Source organism: Littorina saxatilis, linkage group LG2 (genome assembly GCF_037325665.1).
Source record: "Littorina saxatilis isolate snail1 linkage group LG2, US_GU_Lsax_2.0, whole genome shotgun sequence".
Lineage (NCBI taxonomy): Eukaryota > Metazoa > Mollusca > Gastropoda > Littorinimorpha > Littorinidae > Littorina > Littorina saxatilis.
The window spans coordinates 63,314,121-63,328,373 of NC_090246.1; the positions used below are offsets into that span (position 1 = coordinate 63,314,121).

General features: G+C 41.5%; 1 protein-coding gene across 1 annotated transcript in view; it reads left to right on the plus strand.

Annotated features, from left to right (window-relative positions):
* The first annotated feature begins 6,097 nt into the window (after positions 1-6,097).
* LOC138953718 (atrial natriuretic peptide receptor 1-like) overlaps positions 6,098-14,253 on the plus strand; it is a 49,245-nt gene continuing 41,089 nt past the window's right edge. The window contains exons 1-5 of the mRNA XM_070325611.1: positions 6,098-6,111; positions 9,109-9,131; positions 9,358-9,623; positions 12,482-12,584; positions 13,386-13,543. Of these exons, the coding sequence (XP_070181712.1) occupies positions 6,098-6,111; positions 9,109-9,131; positions 9,358-9,623; positions 12,482-12,584; positions 13,386-13,543 (564 nt within the window). The remainder of the gene's footprint in view (positions 6,112-9,108; positions 9,132-9,357; positions 9,624-12,481; positions 12,585-13,385; positions 13,544-14,253) is intronic.

The following is a 14,253-nucleotide window of genomic DNA, read 5'->3' on the forward strand; positions in this document are numbered from 1 at the left end:
AGGTGCGTATGTCCGTGAGTATTTCTGAGTTTATGTGTGTGTGTGTATGTCTGTGCATGATTCAGTGCCTATGTCACTGTTCATGTTTATGACGGCTTACTAGTGCCAAAACCTGGGGTTACCCATGATCACGTGATAATTACTAATTAACGCTGTCAGTTACTGTTTTCACTCGTTAATTACTCATTTTCACGGGATAATTAGTAATTTTCACGGGAAAATTACTAATTTTTAGTTTTGGCACTAGCAATCCGTCAGGAAGTGAGCCAAAACTAAAAATTAGTAATTAACAGGTGAAAGTTAGTAATTTTCCCGGGAAAATTAGTAATTAACACGTGAAAATGGTAATTATCAAGGGAAAATTACTAATTTTCCCTTGATAATTACAATTATGAGGTTTTGGCACTAGTAAGCCCTATGACGGCTTACTAGTGCCAAAACCTGGGGTTACCCATTATCACGTGATAATTACTAATTAACGCTGTCAGTTACTGTTTTCACCTGTTAGTTACTCATTTTCACGGGAAAATTACTAATTTTTAGTTTTGGCACTAGCAATCCGTCAGGAAGTGAGCCAAAACTAAAAATTAGTAATTAACAGGTGAAAGTTAGTAATTATTCCAGGAAAATTAGTAATTTTCCCGGGAATATTAGTAATAAACACGTGAAAATGGTAATTATCAATTATGAGGTTTTGGCACTAGTAAGCCGTCATACATGTTCATGTTTATGTTTATATCTGTGTATATGTCTGTCTGTATGTGTCATCGTTGCAAGTTGATGTAATAGACGGGCAGTTGCTTGCAAGCACTTCTTCTTCTTCTTCTTTGTCCATGGGCTTAGACTCCCACGCTCACTCATGTTTTTAGCACGAGTGGATTTTTACGTGTATGACCGTTCAGGCAGCATACGCCGATTTCGGGGGAGGAATGCCGGGTATTTTCGTGTTTCTATAACCCACCGAATTCTGACATGGATTACAGGATCTTTTCCGTGCGCACTTGGTCTTGTGCTTTCGTGTACACACGAAGGAGGTTAAGTCACTATCAGGTCTGCACATAAGTTGACCTGGGAGATCGGAAAAATCTCCACTCTTAACCCACCAGGCGGCAGCGACCGGGATTCGAACTCACGACCTTCCGATTAGGAGGCCGACGTCTTACCACCACGCCACTGCGCCCGTCGATTGCAAGCACTAATTCCAGTTGTCTCCATTTGTAACTTCCGATGTGCATAATAATTATTATGTTTGTTTGTTTGTTTGTTCGTTCATGGGCTGAAACTCACACGGCTTTTACGTGTATGACCGTTTTTACCCCGCCATTTAGGCAGCCATACGCCGCTTTCGGAGGAAGCATGCTGGGTATTTTCGTGTTTCTATAACCCACCGAACTCTGACATGGATTACAGGATCTTTTTCGTGCGCACTTGATCTTGTGCTTGCGTGTACACACGGGGGTGTTCGGACACCGAGGAGAGTCTGCACACAAAGTTGACTCTGAGAAATAAATCTCTCGCCGAACGTGGGGACGAACTCACGCTGACAGCGGCCAACTGGATACAAATCCAGCGCGCTACCGACTGAGCTACATCCCCGCCGCATAATATTATGTTGAAACGAAGCCGGGTTCCAAATACGTTATTCAGGCCAGTAACACCTTTCATCCTTTACACAAGGAAACCTGATCGACATGATAATTGATGCGCTGATTTGTAAAAACAAAGCTGTTTCAAAGCAAATACAACGATCCGTCATTAGAAACTTTGCAAACACGAGAAAAGGCAACAGCAAGAACGTTTGCAGACAATTAACTGTTACAGAGACTAGAATGTCCCTAACTCGTTCAGACAAAAACATTTGATCACATGAAACGATTGTGATAATACCTGTCATTAACAGTGAAAATGCGTACACACTCCGTACAAACAAAGGAACCAGTTGCTACGATACTGTCTTGTTTAACCCAGGAACAGAAAGGAAAAGCTACAGAATGACAAAACGGAAGAAATTACAGAATGACACAGAGAAAGAAGTTCTGAGGTAGAAAACAAGGCAAGAATATGATACACAGGAATCTCAGGTTTTATTTACTTGGCCTCATGGCTTTAAATGTTCGTTTCTTAATTTAATTTTTTTAAATGATTTTTATTCTTGTCCTTGGACATTTAAATACACACAAAAAGCAGTGTACACATCAACAACAATGTGAACAACAACATATCAACATAAATTCCTCAACTAAATAATGGCCCAAAAGCGGATTTTATTTATCTAGCTAAAAAGTTTTAAAACCCCGACCAAAGTACGGAAAATGGACAGCCATAGAGAGACAAGATGTAGTGTAAGACGGGAAGAGAGAGAGAGAGAGAGAGAGAGAGAGAGAGAGAGAGAGAGAGAGAGAGAGAGAGAGAGAGAGAGAGAGAGAGAGAGAGAGAGAGAGAGAGAGAGAGAGAGAGAGAGAGAGAGAGAGAGAGAGAGAGAGAGAGAGAATCAGACAGCCAGACTGAGAGATAAAATGACAGACATGTCATGGCTTATTCCAGGAGTCTGGGTCTTTACTCTATTTCATAAAGTACAGTCCATAAACGATCATTTCTTTATGGAGATTGATACGAAAAGTAAAGGTCGCACAAACCTAATTTTTTCTCCGCTACACCCGTGCTCGTTCATAAACGATGCTAGGACGCATGGACGAAAAATGTGAATGGCCTACATCACACACAAGTCAGTCATCAAGTTGGTAAAAAGCAACATCCTGACAATTAGAAACCCATTCAATAAACGAAACCTCCTGCAAGACTCCGAAACATGTCAACAAGTTGGTAAGGATCGACAACTGACAATTAAACCCAGTGTATTAAGTAATTCTTGTGCCAGATTCGACGTAATTACCACCACTAAGGCTAATGCCCTCAGGACAATTATTACGCATAATTGCTTGCAGCCTCTGAGACCGCAAAGCTATGGAAAGTGTGACAACAACTTGCGGCAAGCCGTTAGGATTGATTGTATAGTCATCATAATCACCTCCGCAATATTTCCAATCATTTAGGCGGATATTTTCGTCCCCAATATGTAATCGTATGTAGCAGGCAGGAAAGATAAAGAGAAGCATAAACGCACGACCCAAAATAATAAACATAATCCCAAAGCGACTAATGACTTCAGCTTTTCATTCGAGACTATACACAGTGACGAGGAAAACCTGTATTTCGGTTTACTTCAATAACAATAACATTTGAGGATTAACAAGCAAGACAGATAAAGAGAAGCATAAACACAAACTAATGAACATAATCCTTAAGCGACTTGTGACGTCAGCTTATTCTTCGAGACTTTACATAGTGACGAGGAAAACCAGTATTTTGGTTTACTTAATAAAAATGACATTTGAGGATAAGAACGCACATGCCACTTCTACAAAGCTTCCCAACCTCTGCACAGAGAATTTGTGAAATTGAGAGAACACATATATTTTTAATCATTTTCACGACTTTTCATTCCTTAACAGCTGGGTAACAAAAATCAATGCTCGTATTTTACAAATCGCCGGTTCCGATGGGCACGGGAAGAATATTACAAATGGATCATCAAGAGCAAACACAGTGGAAACGCTCGGTGTTTCTTCGCGTCTTCGCAGTGTTCGAAAACCAAAGCTACAACCAAATGACCACGGGCAAACGAACAAAAAAGCTTTCAATAAACACATGAATCCTACCCAATGTATATTTGCAAGGTCACTGCGTGTGTATATCTCTGGTTCGCGTCACACATGAAGGGAGAAGAACGATTAAACTTGCAAGTCGAACCGATTGACCCTGACGTTCACACATGTGCAGATCAAAAGATCGCTACGCGCAATCGGTCTATCCGAAAGCTAAACAACCATACCTGTAAAATGTTTAACAATGTCATGAACTCAAATCACAGAAAATAACAGATAAACAAAGTGAGAAACTGAGGATGAAAGTCGTTTGTTCATTTGAAAGCTTGTTATTCTCTCAGGCGCCAGGAGACGGGTTCCGCATAACTCTCACTTACTCTATTACACATTTCGTATGCATTAAGAGCGCTTACTTAAGATTCTCACAGAAAAATAACAACTTTTACCGGCTTTGAATGGCTGAACTACTGAGAACAATCGTGGCGCTTCAATCTTTGATTGCCGCAGTGCTGTGGGGCCCGAAACGTGCATTTAAACAATTGTGTTTACAACATGGCTCCCTGTAATGATCTTGCATTTTCTTTTACTCATGTGAACAAAATGACGACAAAAACGATGTTTAATGGGTAGTTGACAGACCAGCTTTTTACATTTAGTCAAGTTTTGACTAAATGTTTTAACATAGAGGGGGAATCGAGTCGAATGTGTGTGTGTGTGTGTGTGTGTGTGTGTGTGTGTGTGTGTGTGTGTGTGTGTGTGTGTGTGCGTGTGTGTGTGTAGAGCGATTCAGAGTAAACTATTGGACCGATCTTTATGAAATTTTACATGAGAGTTCCTGGGCATGATATCCCCAGACGCTTGTTTTATTTTTTCGATAAATGTGATGACGTCATATCCGGCTTCTTGTAAAAGTTGAGGCGGCACTGTCACACCCTCATTTTTCAATCAAATTGATTGACATTTTTGTAAAGCAATCTTCGACAAAGGCCGGACTTCGATATTGCATTTCAGCTTGGTGGCTTAAAAATTGATTTAATGACTTTGGTAATTAAAAATTGTAATTAAAATTATATTTTTATAAAACGATCTAAATTTACGTTCATCTTATTCTTCGTCATTTTCTGATTCCAAAAACATATAAATATGTTATATTCGGATTAAAAACAAGCTCTGAAAATTAAAAATATAAAAATTATGATTAAAATTAAATTTCCGAACTCGATTTAAAAACAATTTCATCTTATTCCTTGTCGGTTCCTGATTCCAAAAACATATAGATATGATATGTTTGGATTAAAAACACGCTCAGAAAGTTAAAACGAAGAGAGGTACAGAAAAGCGTGCTATGCAGCACAGCGCAACCACTACCGCGCTAAACAGGCTCGTCAATTTCACTGCGTTTTGCACGAGCGGCGGACTACGGTCATTGTGAAAAAATGCAGTGCGTTCAGTTTCATTCTGTGAGTTCCACAGCTTGACTAAATGTAGTAATTTCGCCTCACGCGACTTGTTCTTGTTTGTCCTCGGGGAGCATATCGCCTTCTGCTTCATTTTGATCGACCGAGGCCGGAGATGAAACAGAAGACGATATGCTCCCCTCGTACCGACAAAAAAGCTGGTCTGTCAACAACCCATCTAGCATGTTATATTGTATGCCACTATACAAGAATTTTATGTTCATTCTTTCTGGTCCTTGCTCTGAGCGCTATAGAAGTATTATCTCCGCTTTTAGTTTTACCTCGGCACACCCCATATACCTACTTACGAACTTATTTTCATTTGACGATACAGCGTCTCATTGAAGAATTTCATGACACAATATGTTACCTTTTTGTTTTAGCTTTCCATATGAGTAACACTTAAAGTCAATGGTGTTCGGAGCATTGGACATACTTATATATTTAGGTCCGAAAAAATTATCTTTATCGACCGTACAGGTACTAGCACACCACTTCTATTTCACAGAAAGTTAGTACTATACTTTTCCTCAGTAACTCTTAATTAAGAATAACTTAGTGCAATTCTTAATTCTTAGTAAATGTGATGTATTTTATGTGTGTAATCGCCCGACACTGCATGGCAATTTTCCTTGTCTTATGAGGACAGTAACAATTTTGAGTCTTGAGTCTTCGTCTCACGCGAAGCTTGAGTGTCACTGTCCGTTGCTTGGATAACGCATCCAACAAGGATCATGCTGGCGTTCAGTTTAGAGCTCCACTACATGTACTTTTGTGCGAAAGGCTGCTCTCATTTTCTGAAACCGTCCAACAAGGAAGTTAAATTTTTTTAAACTTGACTTTGAACGTAGTTAGACTACTTGACTGCCTTGTTTAACTAAGAAGTTTAATAGATCAAAGCAAGATTTTTCGTTGTTATTGGGACAACATTAAAAATAACGCCTAATTTGTGAAAGACAATTGGAGTTGTGAACCATGCGTGAGCAAGAGTAAGAAGGATTAATCATCATTCCTATCTCATGTGCACTTATGCAGTTCTCATGGTTTGGGATCGACTATGGCAACTGTTTCAGAGAAATCAAGAGAAAGGCCCCGCAAATACATTGCCTTGATAAACAAATGTGGATCACAAAAGTACTGAAGTTATGTTTTGTATGAGTGCACACATATTTAAACACTTTCGTCTGATATGTAAGCCAAAATAAGAATCCACTTAAGACTGAGCATCGTTATGAAGAACAGGCTACATCATTCCCACTAGGACAGGTCACGGGTGATCACAGCGATTAGAGACCCACGCCGTCCAACATTATTAGCCAATGAACCCGACGCGTCAACAGTTTTTAAAGGCAATCTTTAGCCCAGCAAGAACAGGATTTCTTCTAATGGCTCTTGACTAATTTTGTGGCCGTGGTCAGGATAGAAGGCAAATGTTCCTGACTAATGTTCAACACACAGCCCACACTAGGCCAGAAATGATATAGCAGTACTTTAGACATCATTGATTTTCACATATCGATCCCGAAAAGGACACTGTCCCAGTTAACCCCCTCCCCTTCCACACAGACACAGACACAGACACCGACACACACACACTATGACACACACACACACACACTGACACACACACACACTCTCAGACACACACACAGCACACTGACACATACACACACTGACACACACACACACTGACACATACACACACACACACACACACACTGACACACACACACACTGACACACACACACACTGACACACACACACTGACACACACACACACACTGACACACTGACACACACTCACACACACACACACTCACACACACTGACACACACACAGACACACACACACACACCGACACACACACACACACACACACACACACACACACACTCACACACACAGACACACGCGCACACACGCACGCACCCCCACACACACACACATACATACGCGCACACATGCACGCACACACCCAACCCCATCTAACCAGTTCCTGCCAATTAGCAGGAATTCTATATGCACGTCAAATGTCTGCAAAAATATTGATCGTACACGTTCACAAATCTAACCTAAAACGAAGATGAACGTGCCGCAGTCAATCATGTGTGCTTTCATTCAATCAAGCAAAACTAAGTCAATCCCAGTTCATTCCTGACGCCAAATCATGTTCGATCATCAACCATCAGGTTTATGTATATTAAGACTATTCATCAACGGTACGACTCATTTCAGACCTTTTCGGCTTATTCAGAGGTACATGACGTCTGTAAATTTACCTCCAGCGTAAGACTCTTTCCCCTTTTAGGACCTTTTTTTAAATTTTATTTAATTTTTTTTTTAAATTTTTGACCTCAGTTGCATGCAGGATGCTTCAACCCATATGTTTTGCCCGATTTTTTTAATTTTCAATTTTAATTTTTTTAATTTTTTTAATTTTATTTTTTAGGGCGGGGAGCATCCTTCTTCCTTGGTCTTTTTCTGTATAACATAATCAACTTTATATCATACAAAACATAAACTTCTGTCTAATGTTTTACTCTAAGTCCAATAAAATACGTAAGTCTAACTTCTTCCCATACTTAAATTTTCCTATGGTCATTTTTGTTATCAAAATACAATAATTTATCAAATAAATTTGATCGTTTTTTAAATTTTCATTAGGACCTGATTTGGCTTGAAATTAATGTACACCAAATATGAAGTCATTCGCTCTATATCATAATGTAGAAGTTATTAGCATGCTAATGGGTGGCATTGTTTGGGGGTCAACCTGTTTTAGGCACTAGCAAGAGCTCATGCTGTTGTGATTTCTAAATATCCACTATTACTTGCAGCATCATTCTTTACTTTCTTGACATTTTTCATGTTCACTGTGAACAAACCTCAAAAGACAATTCAAAAAGAAAAGAAAAAAAAAGATTTCTGCCTCTGACCTCCTGCTTTCCTATGCCACCCACATCACCAATCTGACTGAGAATGTCTTGCTACTTGTTGATTTAAACCCACACATGTTCAAAGTTGATATTGTGACATAATGTATAATATTTGACATTTAGGATCCGCACTAAAGCAAATGCTTATATCGGCGAATCCCAGGTTTAACATGATAGAAATAGTAACCTATTAATTCCACCAGGCTGCAGCAAGGTATGGGTAGCCTTGTGACACATGCCAACTTTCATCACCAAACCCATTTGTTTTAAGGTGTTTCATATCATGCATAGAAAACATCATTCTGTGCATTTCCTTTTACATTCGTTGTGGCTCTGACCAGCCTTTCAGAGACTGAACACAATAAACTTCTTCTTCTTCTTCTTCTTCTGCGTTCGTGGGCTGAAACTCCCACGTACACTCGTGTTTTTGCACGAGTGGAATTTTACGTGTATGGCCGTTTTTACCCCGCCATTTAGGCAGCCATACGCCACTTTCGGAAGAAGCATGCTGGGTATTTTTGTGTTTCTATAACCCACCGAACTCTGACATGGATTACAGAATCTTTTCCGTGCGCACTTGGTCTTGTGCTTGCGTGTACACACGAAGGGGGATAAGCCACTAGGTCTGCACATAAGTTGACCTGGGAGATCGGAAACATCTCCACACTTAACCCACCAGGCGGCCGCGGCCGGGATTCGAACCCTCGACCTTCAGATTAAGAGGCCGACGTATTACCACCCCGCCACAGCGCCCGTCACACAATCAACGTTTTCTGACCTTTTACTTAATTGATTTGTCTGTCTGTCCATTATAAAGACCATTGGGTCAATGTATTTTTGAATATCTTTCTTTGTTGAAATCAAAACGTTCAAGTGCCGTACCATTCTTGTTATTTGAATTCTTATCGCCTTTTGTCACCAAGCTGCATTAAGGCAGAGGTAGCATTGGGCCATTTGGCCAACTTTCATCACCAGACCATTTGTTTCAAGGTGTTCCATATCATTCATGCAAAACATCACACTGACCAGGTTCTCCTTTTGTAACCAGGCTGCAGCAAGGCCTTGGAGGATGTAGGTCACCTGGCCAACTTTCATCACCAAGCCATTTGTTTCAATGTGTTCCATATCATTCATGCAAAACATCACACTGACCAGGTTCTCCTTTTGTAACCAGGCTGCAGCAAGGCCTTGGAGGCTGTAGGTCACACGGCCAACTTTCATCACTAAGCCATTTATTTCAAGGTGTTCCGTATCATGCATACAAGACATCATTCTGTATATCTCCTGTTGTCAACAGGCTGCAGCACGGCCGTGGCGGCCGTGGGTCACCTGGCCAACTCGTGGAACCTGCCCATCATCACACCTGTGGGCAACACGGAGATCATCGGGGACAAGCAGGTGTACCAGCGCCTGACACGTCTGTCGCGCTTCATGCAGGGTCAGTTCGTGGACATGATGCTCGTGCTCATGGAGCGCTACGGCTGGAATAAGTTGGTCATCTTCAACGACGAGGCGACTCTCTTCCACCAGCTGACCGGCATCACCTTCGACGCTGTTCTTCAGGTAGGAAAGAGAGAGTTACAACATGAAGGGGGACTGAGTTTGTTGATGTGCTGCCGTGATGTAGGTGATTGGGTGGGTCTTGTGGGTAGGTTGGTCTCGTGGCTAGGAGCGGATAAGAGCGTGCAGTTCGCTAATTTGATACTACCTTGCAAACAGGAGAGCCGAACACATGTGGCTGATTTCGTTGATTTGATACTGCCTTGCAAACAGCAGAGCCGAACACATGTGGCTGATTTCGTTGAGTTGATACTGCCTTGTAAACAGGAGAGCCGAACACATGTGGTTATAATTGATTTGATATTTTTTTTCTAGAATCAGGAGAGTATAAGATCACAGGATTCACTGAACTCATGAATGTCTTTGACAGGGTACTCGGTAGCTCCTTGATTGATGATGTGTTGCAACAGCAGGTTAAGAAGAACGCCCAGTAGTTTGAGTATATTGATCTCACGCCACCTTGAAATTAGGTGAATCAGAACGTTCTGGTAATGAAACAATCAGGTAACATTTCACACACAAGTTTTTGTAGTCCTCGAATAGACAAAAACAAAACAAAACAAACTACTCATCAAAACTTTAAATGAATTAGAAGAGGAAAAGGATATACCTGATACTCACGTTGATGTACACACATCCACGCACAAGGACATTGATACTGAAATCAACTCGTGTAAGAAGGCGCGAGGTGCTCGTTTACTAGTGAATTGAGTAACATACAACACGGTTTAACGTCAATGAATGCTTAAATCTATTCAAAAGAAAAAAACCCACTTGTATACATTCCTTGTATCAAGTTATTTGATAATAATTTCGATGCACTTCTGTCATGGAACGCGGGTTGTAGAACGTTTCTTAAAGTTGCATTCCTTTCAGTGTCAAAGATTATGTAAACCATTACAACTCTTTTATGGAATACTATAAGAATTTTTACCTCTTGGACATAGATCCTGGTACAATGTACTCAAAATCAACATCTTGCCTTCTCTTTGTGCCAAGTTGGATATTTGTTGGAATTAATTTGGCAAGTTGGCATTGATGTCACTACCGCAACACGGTGGCCTAGTGGTAAGGCGTCCGCCCAGTGAGCGGGAGGTCGTGGATTCGAACCCCGGCCGGGTCATACCTAAGACTTTAAAATTGGCAATCTAGTGGCTGCTCCGCCTGGCGTCTGGCATTATGGGGTTAGTGCTAGGACTGGTTGGTCCGGTGTCAGAATAATGTGACTGGGTGAGACATGAAGCCTGTGCTGCGACTTCTGTCTTGTGTGTGGCGCACGTTAAATGTCAAAGCAGCACCGCCCTGATATGGCCCTTCGTGGTCGGCTGGGCGTTAAGCAATAAAAAAAAAAATAAAAAAAAAAAAAAAATTGATGTCACTTAAGAAATCAGTTCAGAAAAAGTCCACTGTGGACAGAAAGCATCCGCGCTGTTGATTGTATGTATGTGGCAATGTGAAGGGATTCTTTTATCCCAGGTAGAAGAATTCTTGATGGATCTTTGGTGATTGACAAGATGGTCAACACTGAATAAAGGTACCCTAAAGGCCAGAGGTGGCACGAAGTTTTGGTCAAAAACGTTTTTTGAGTTCTCAGCATTTCTAGGTACTTTTAACACAAAAGAATCATTGTGTGATGTAATTTTGTCATCGTCATCCTCTTCCTTGACATAAAGGGTCTATTTCTAAAGTGGTTAATTCATTTTTGACATCACTGTGAAACCGGTTTTGAACACTAGTGCCGTCACAGTGAAAAACATTTCTCCGGAACTAACTGTTGAATCTTCTTACGTGTTTGTGTTGTTGCCAGAAATAATGTCTTCACACAATAACAGAGACACGTTCAGGGAATAACAGAGGCGTGATTTGAGCAATTCTCTCAACATTAAAAAGCTGCTTTATTTAAAAAAAGATCATTTTGTGCATATGATATTTCCCCCGGGAACAAAAACTGTTGACATATACGAAAAAAACGCTCTGTTACTGTATGTTGGGAATTGCTAAGACTGAAATAAAACATATTTCAAAACTCAATCTTTAGTGTACTTGGAGATGAATGTTTACAAAGGACTGAATATTTTACCCCCAAAAGTTGCAAAAAACGTAAACTCCGACCCATGCTTCATGCCAATAACAAAAACAACTTTTCTGAGCCTTTGTCAACGAAGATCTTGGAGAAAAACTGAAAGGCGTTGTGAAGAAACAAATCTTTAAATTCGCCAGATCTCTGAACCTAAAGATTCTGTTCTTGTGTTCAAATACGAAGTTGAGACAAATTGCAATCGGAGACTTTAATGACTGCTCTTAACATCTATGTAAGACGGGGTTTTTTTATCCTCAGCCCTCTCTTGTTTTTATTTTCACTTTGCAATCTTGATAACAAGCTCTCTGTCTGGGGCTGATTCGAGGGATTTACACGCAGAAGCATTAGTCATGTTAGCTCTTTTTTGGTGAGGACATTTTAAGTGGGAGACATCAGAGGGTGATACAGGACATGTTGCCTTTAGCTGATTGGATAGACAACTATTCAATTCTATACCCAGTTGCGTTATTACCATGTGCATGTGTGTGCTTGCTTGTGTGCGCGTATGTGTGTGTGAGAGTGTGTGTGTGAGAGTGTGTGTGTGTGTGTGTGTGTGTGTGTGTGTGAGTGTGTGTGTGTATGTGTATGTCTGTGTGTATGTGTGTGTGCATGTGCTGTGTGTGTGTGTGTGTGTGTGTGTGTGTTTGTGTGTGTGTGTGTTTGAGTGCAAGCACGCGCGTGTGTAGCATGTGTGTGTGTGTGCGTGTATGCGCGCGTTGTGTGTGTTTGTGTGTGTTTGTGCGTGCATGTGTATTTTTGCACATGTTTTTCTACGTTGCAGGAGAAGAAACACATCTCATGGACACGCTATGCGATTGACAGCACAAAGATGGGTCGGGAGGACTACCGCCGTCTTCTACTGACCGCAAGAACTTTAGTGCGAGGTGAGGGTATTCTCATGATCACCATAGTAAATCGTTGTATGGAAGGGGGTGTTTAAGAAAAGATAAATGTGAAAAAGTAAGAAAGCCTTACGAATGGCCTCCACACTTAATCTCTTTCGGTCTCATGGCGAAAATATTCTTGCATTTTGCCCTGTATGCCTGTAATGATCGTCGTACTAGCCCAGCCTGACACTTCCCGGGAATTTAATTTACCCTGTATGCCTGCAGTGATCATGGTACTAGCCCAACCTAAAACTTCAAGGTAATTTCATTTCAGCCTGTATGCCGGCGGTGATCGTGGTACTTGCCCAGCCTGTAACTTCCGGGAAATTTCATTTTGACTTGTATGCCTGCAGAGTGTGTGATAATAGCCCTGCTTGAAACTTTCCGGGAATTTTATGTTGCCCTGTATGCCTGCAGTGGTCGTGGTGCTAGCCCAGCCAAAACTTCCCGGTAATTTAATTTTGTCCTGTATGGCTTCAATGATCGTGGTACTAGCCCAGCCTGACACTTCCCGGTAATTTCATTTTGCCCTGTATGCCTGCAGTGATCGTGGTACTAGCCCAGCCAAAACTTCCCGGTAATTTAATTTGGCCCTGTATGCCTGCAGTGATCGTGGTACTAGCCCAGCCAAAACTTCCCGGTAATTTAATTTTGCCCTGTATGCCTGCAGTGATCGTGGTACTAGCCCAGCCTGACACTTCCTGGTAATTTCATTTTGCCCTGTATTGCTTGCAGTGATCGTGGTACTAGCCCAGCCAAAACTTCCCGGTAATTTCATTTTGCCCTGTATGCCTGCAGTGATCGTGGTACTGGCCCAGCCTGACACTTCCCGGGAATTCATGCTGGTGGCGCACTCTCTGGGCTACACATCAGGCGACTTTGCCTACTTTGCCGTGGCCAATCCTGCCGAGATACTTACCAGGGACATCTGGCAAAAGAACGACGCTGAAGATGCGGTAAGATATTAAATATGTTTATGTGCTGAAGGTTTCTTTGTAATGCTGTAGTTTTATTGCATTCGGTGCATTTTATTCTACTTCTTCTTCTTCTTCTTCTTCTTGTTCTTGTTCTTGTTCTTCTTCTTGTTCTTCTTGTTCTTCTTGTTCTTCTTCTTGGTCTTCTTCTTCTATTCCTTTTTCCTTCTTCTTCTTCTGCGGTCGATATGATTGGTAATGCGTCAGATCTGCAGCCTGGTCTTCTATGAAGGTCGTGACAGGTACCTCAAAGCTGCACCTTAACCCACGCCCCTTTCCCGGCCAGGTTTGATGACGTAGAGCATCATGGGCTGGGCAGGGCTGAATACATTGCATAATATTACCGAAGTAGTCGTTATCGTACAACAGGGTACATGATCTCCGAAGACAAAGTGAACTACTCCTGGTGGCTGCATGGTCATAGTGGACAGCGCACCCTGAGAGCACCCTAGTGACCGGGCCAGCAGTAATATGTTACAGCATTTTGGACGAAGCTGGCAATGCATGGATGAGGATGTGTTTGACTGCGTAAAAACTGAATGGGGAATTTAAACTGGTAAGCTGTACAAATATGTACTTTTGAGCATACGTCTAAAACAAGGAGACCGTATTTGCCTTTAAACTGCCCACGCTGCATGTCTTAAACTGGGACTCTCAATGTATGCCTGGGCTTGTTTGTGTAAAGTCTGTAA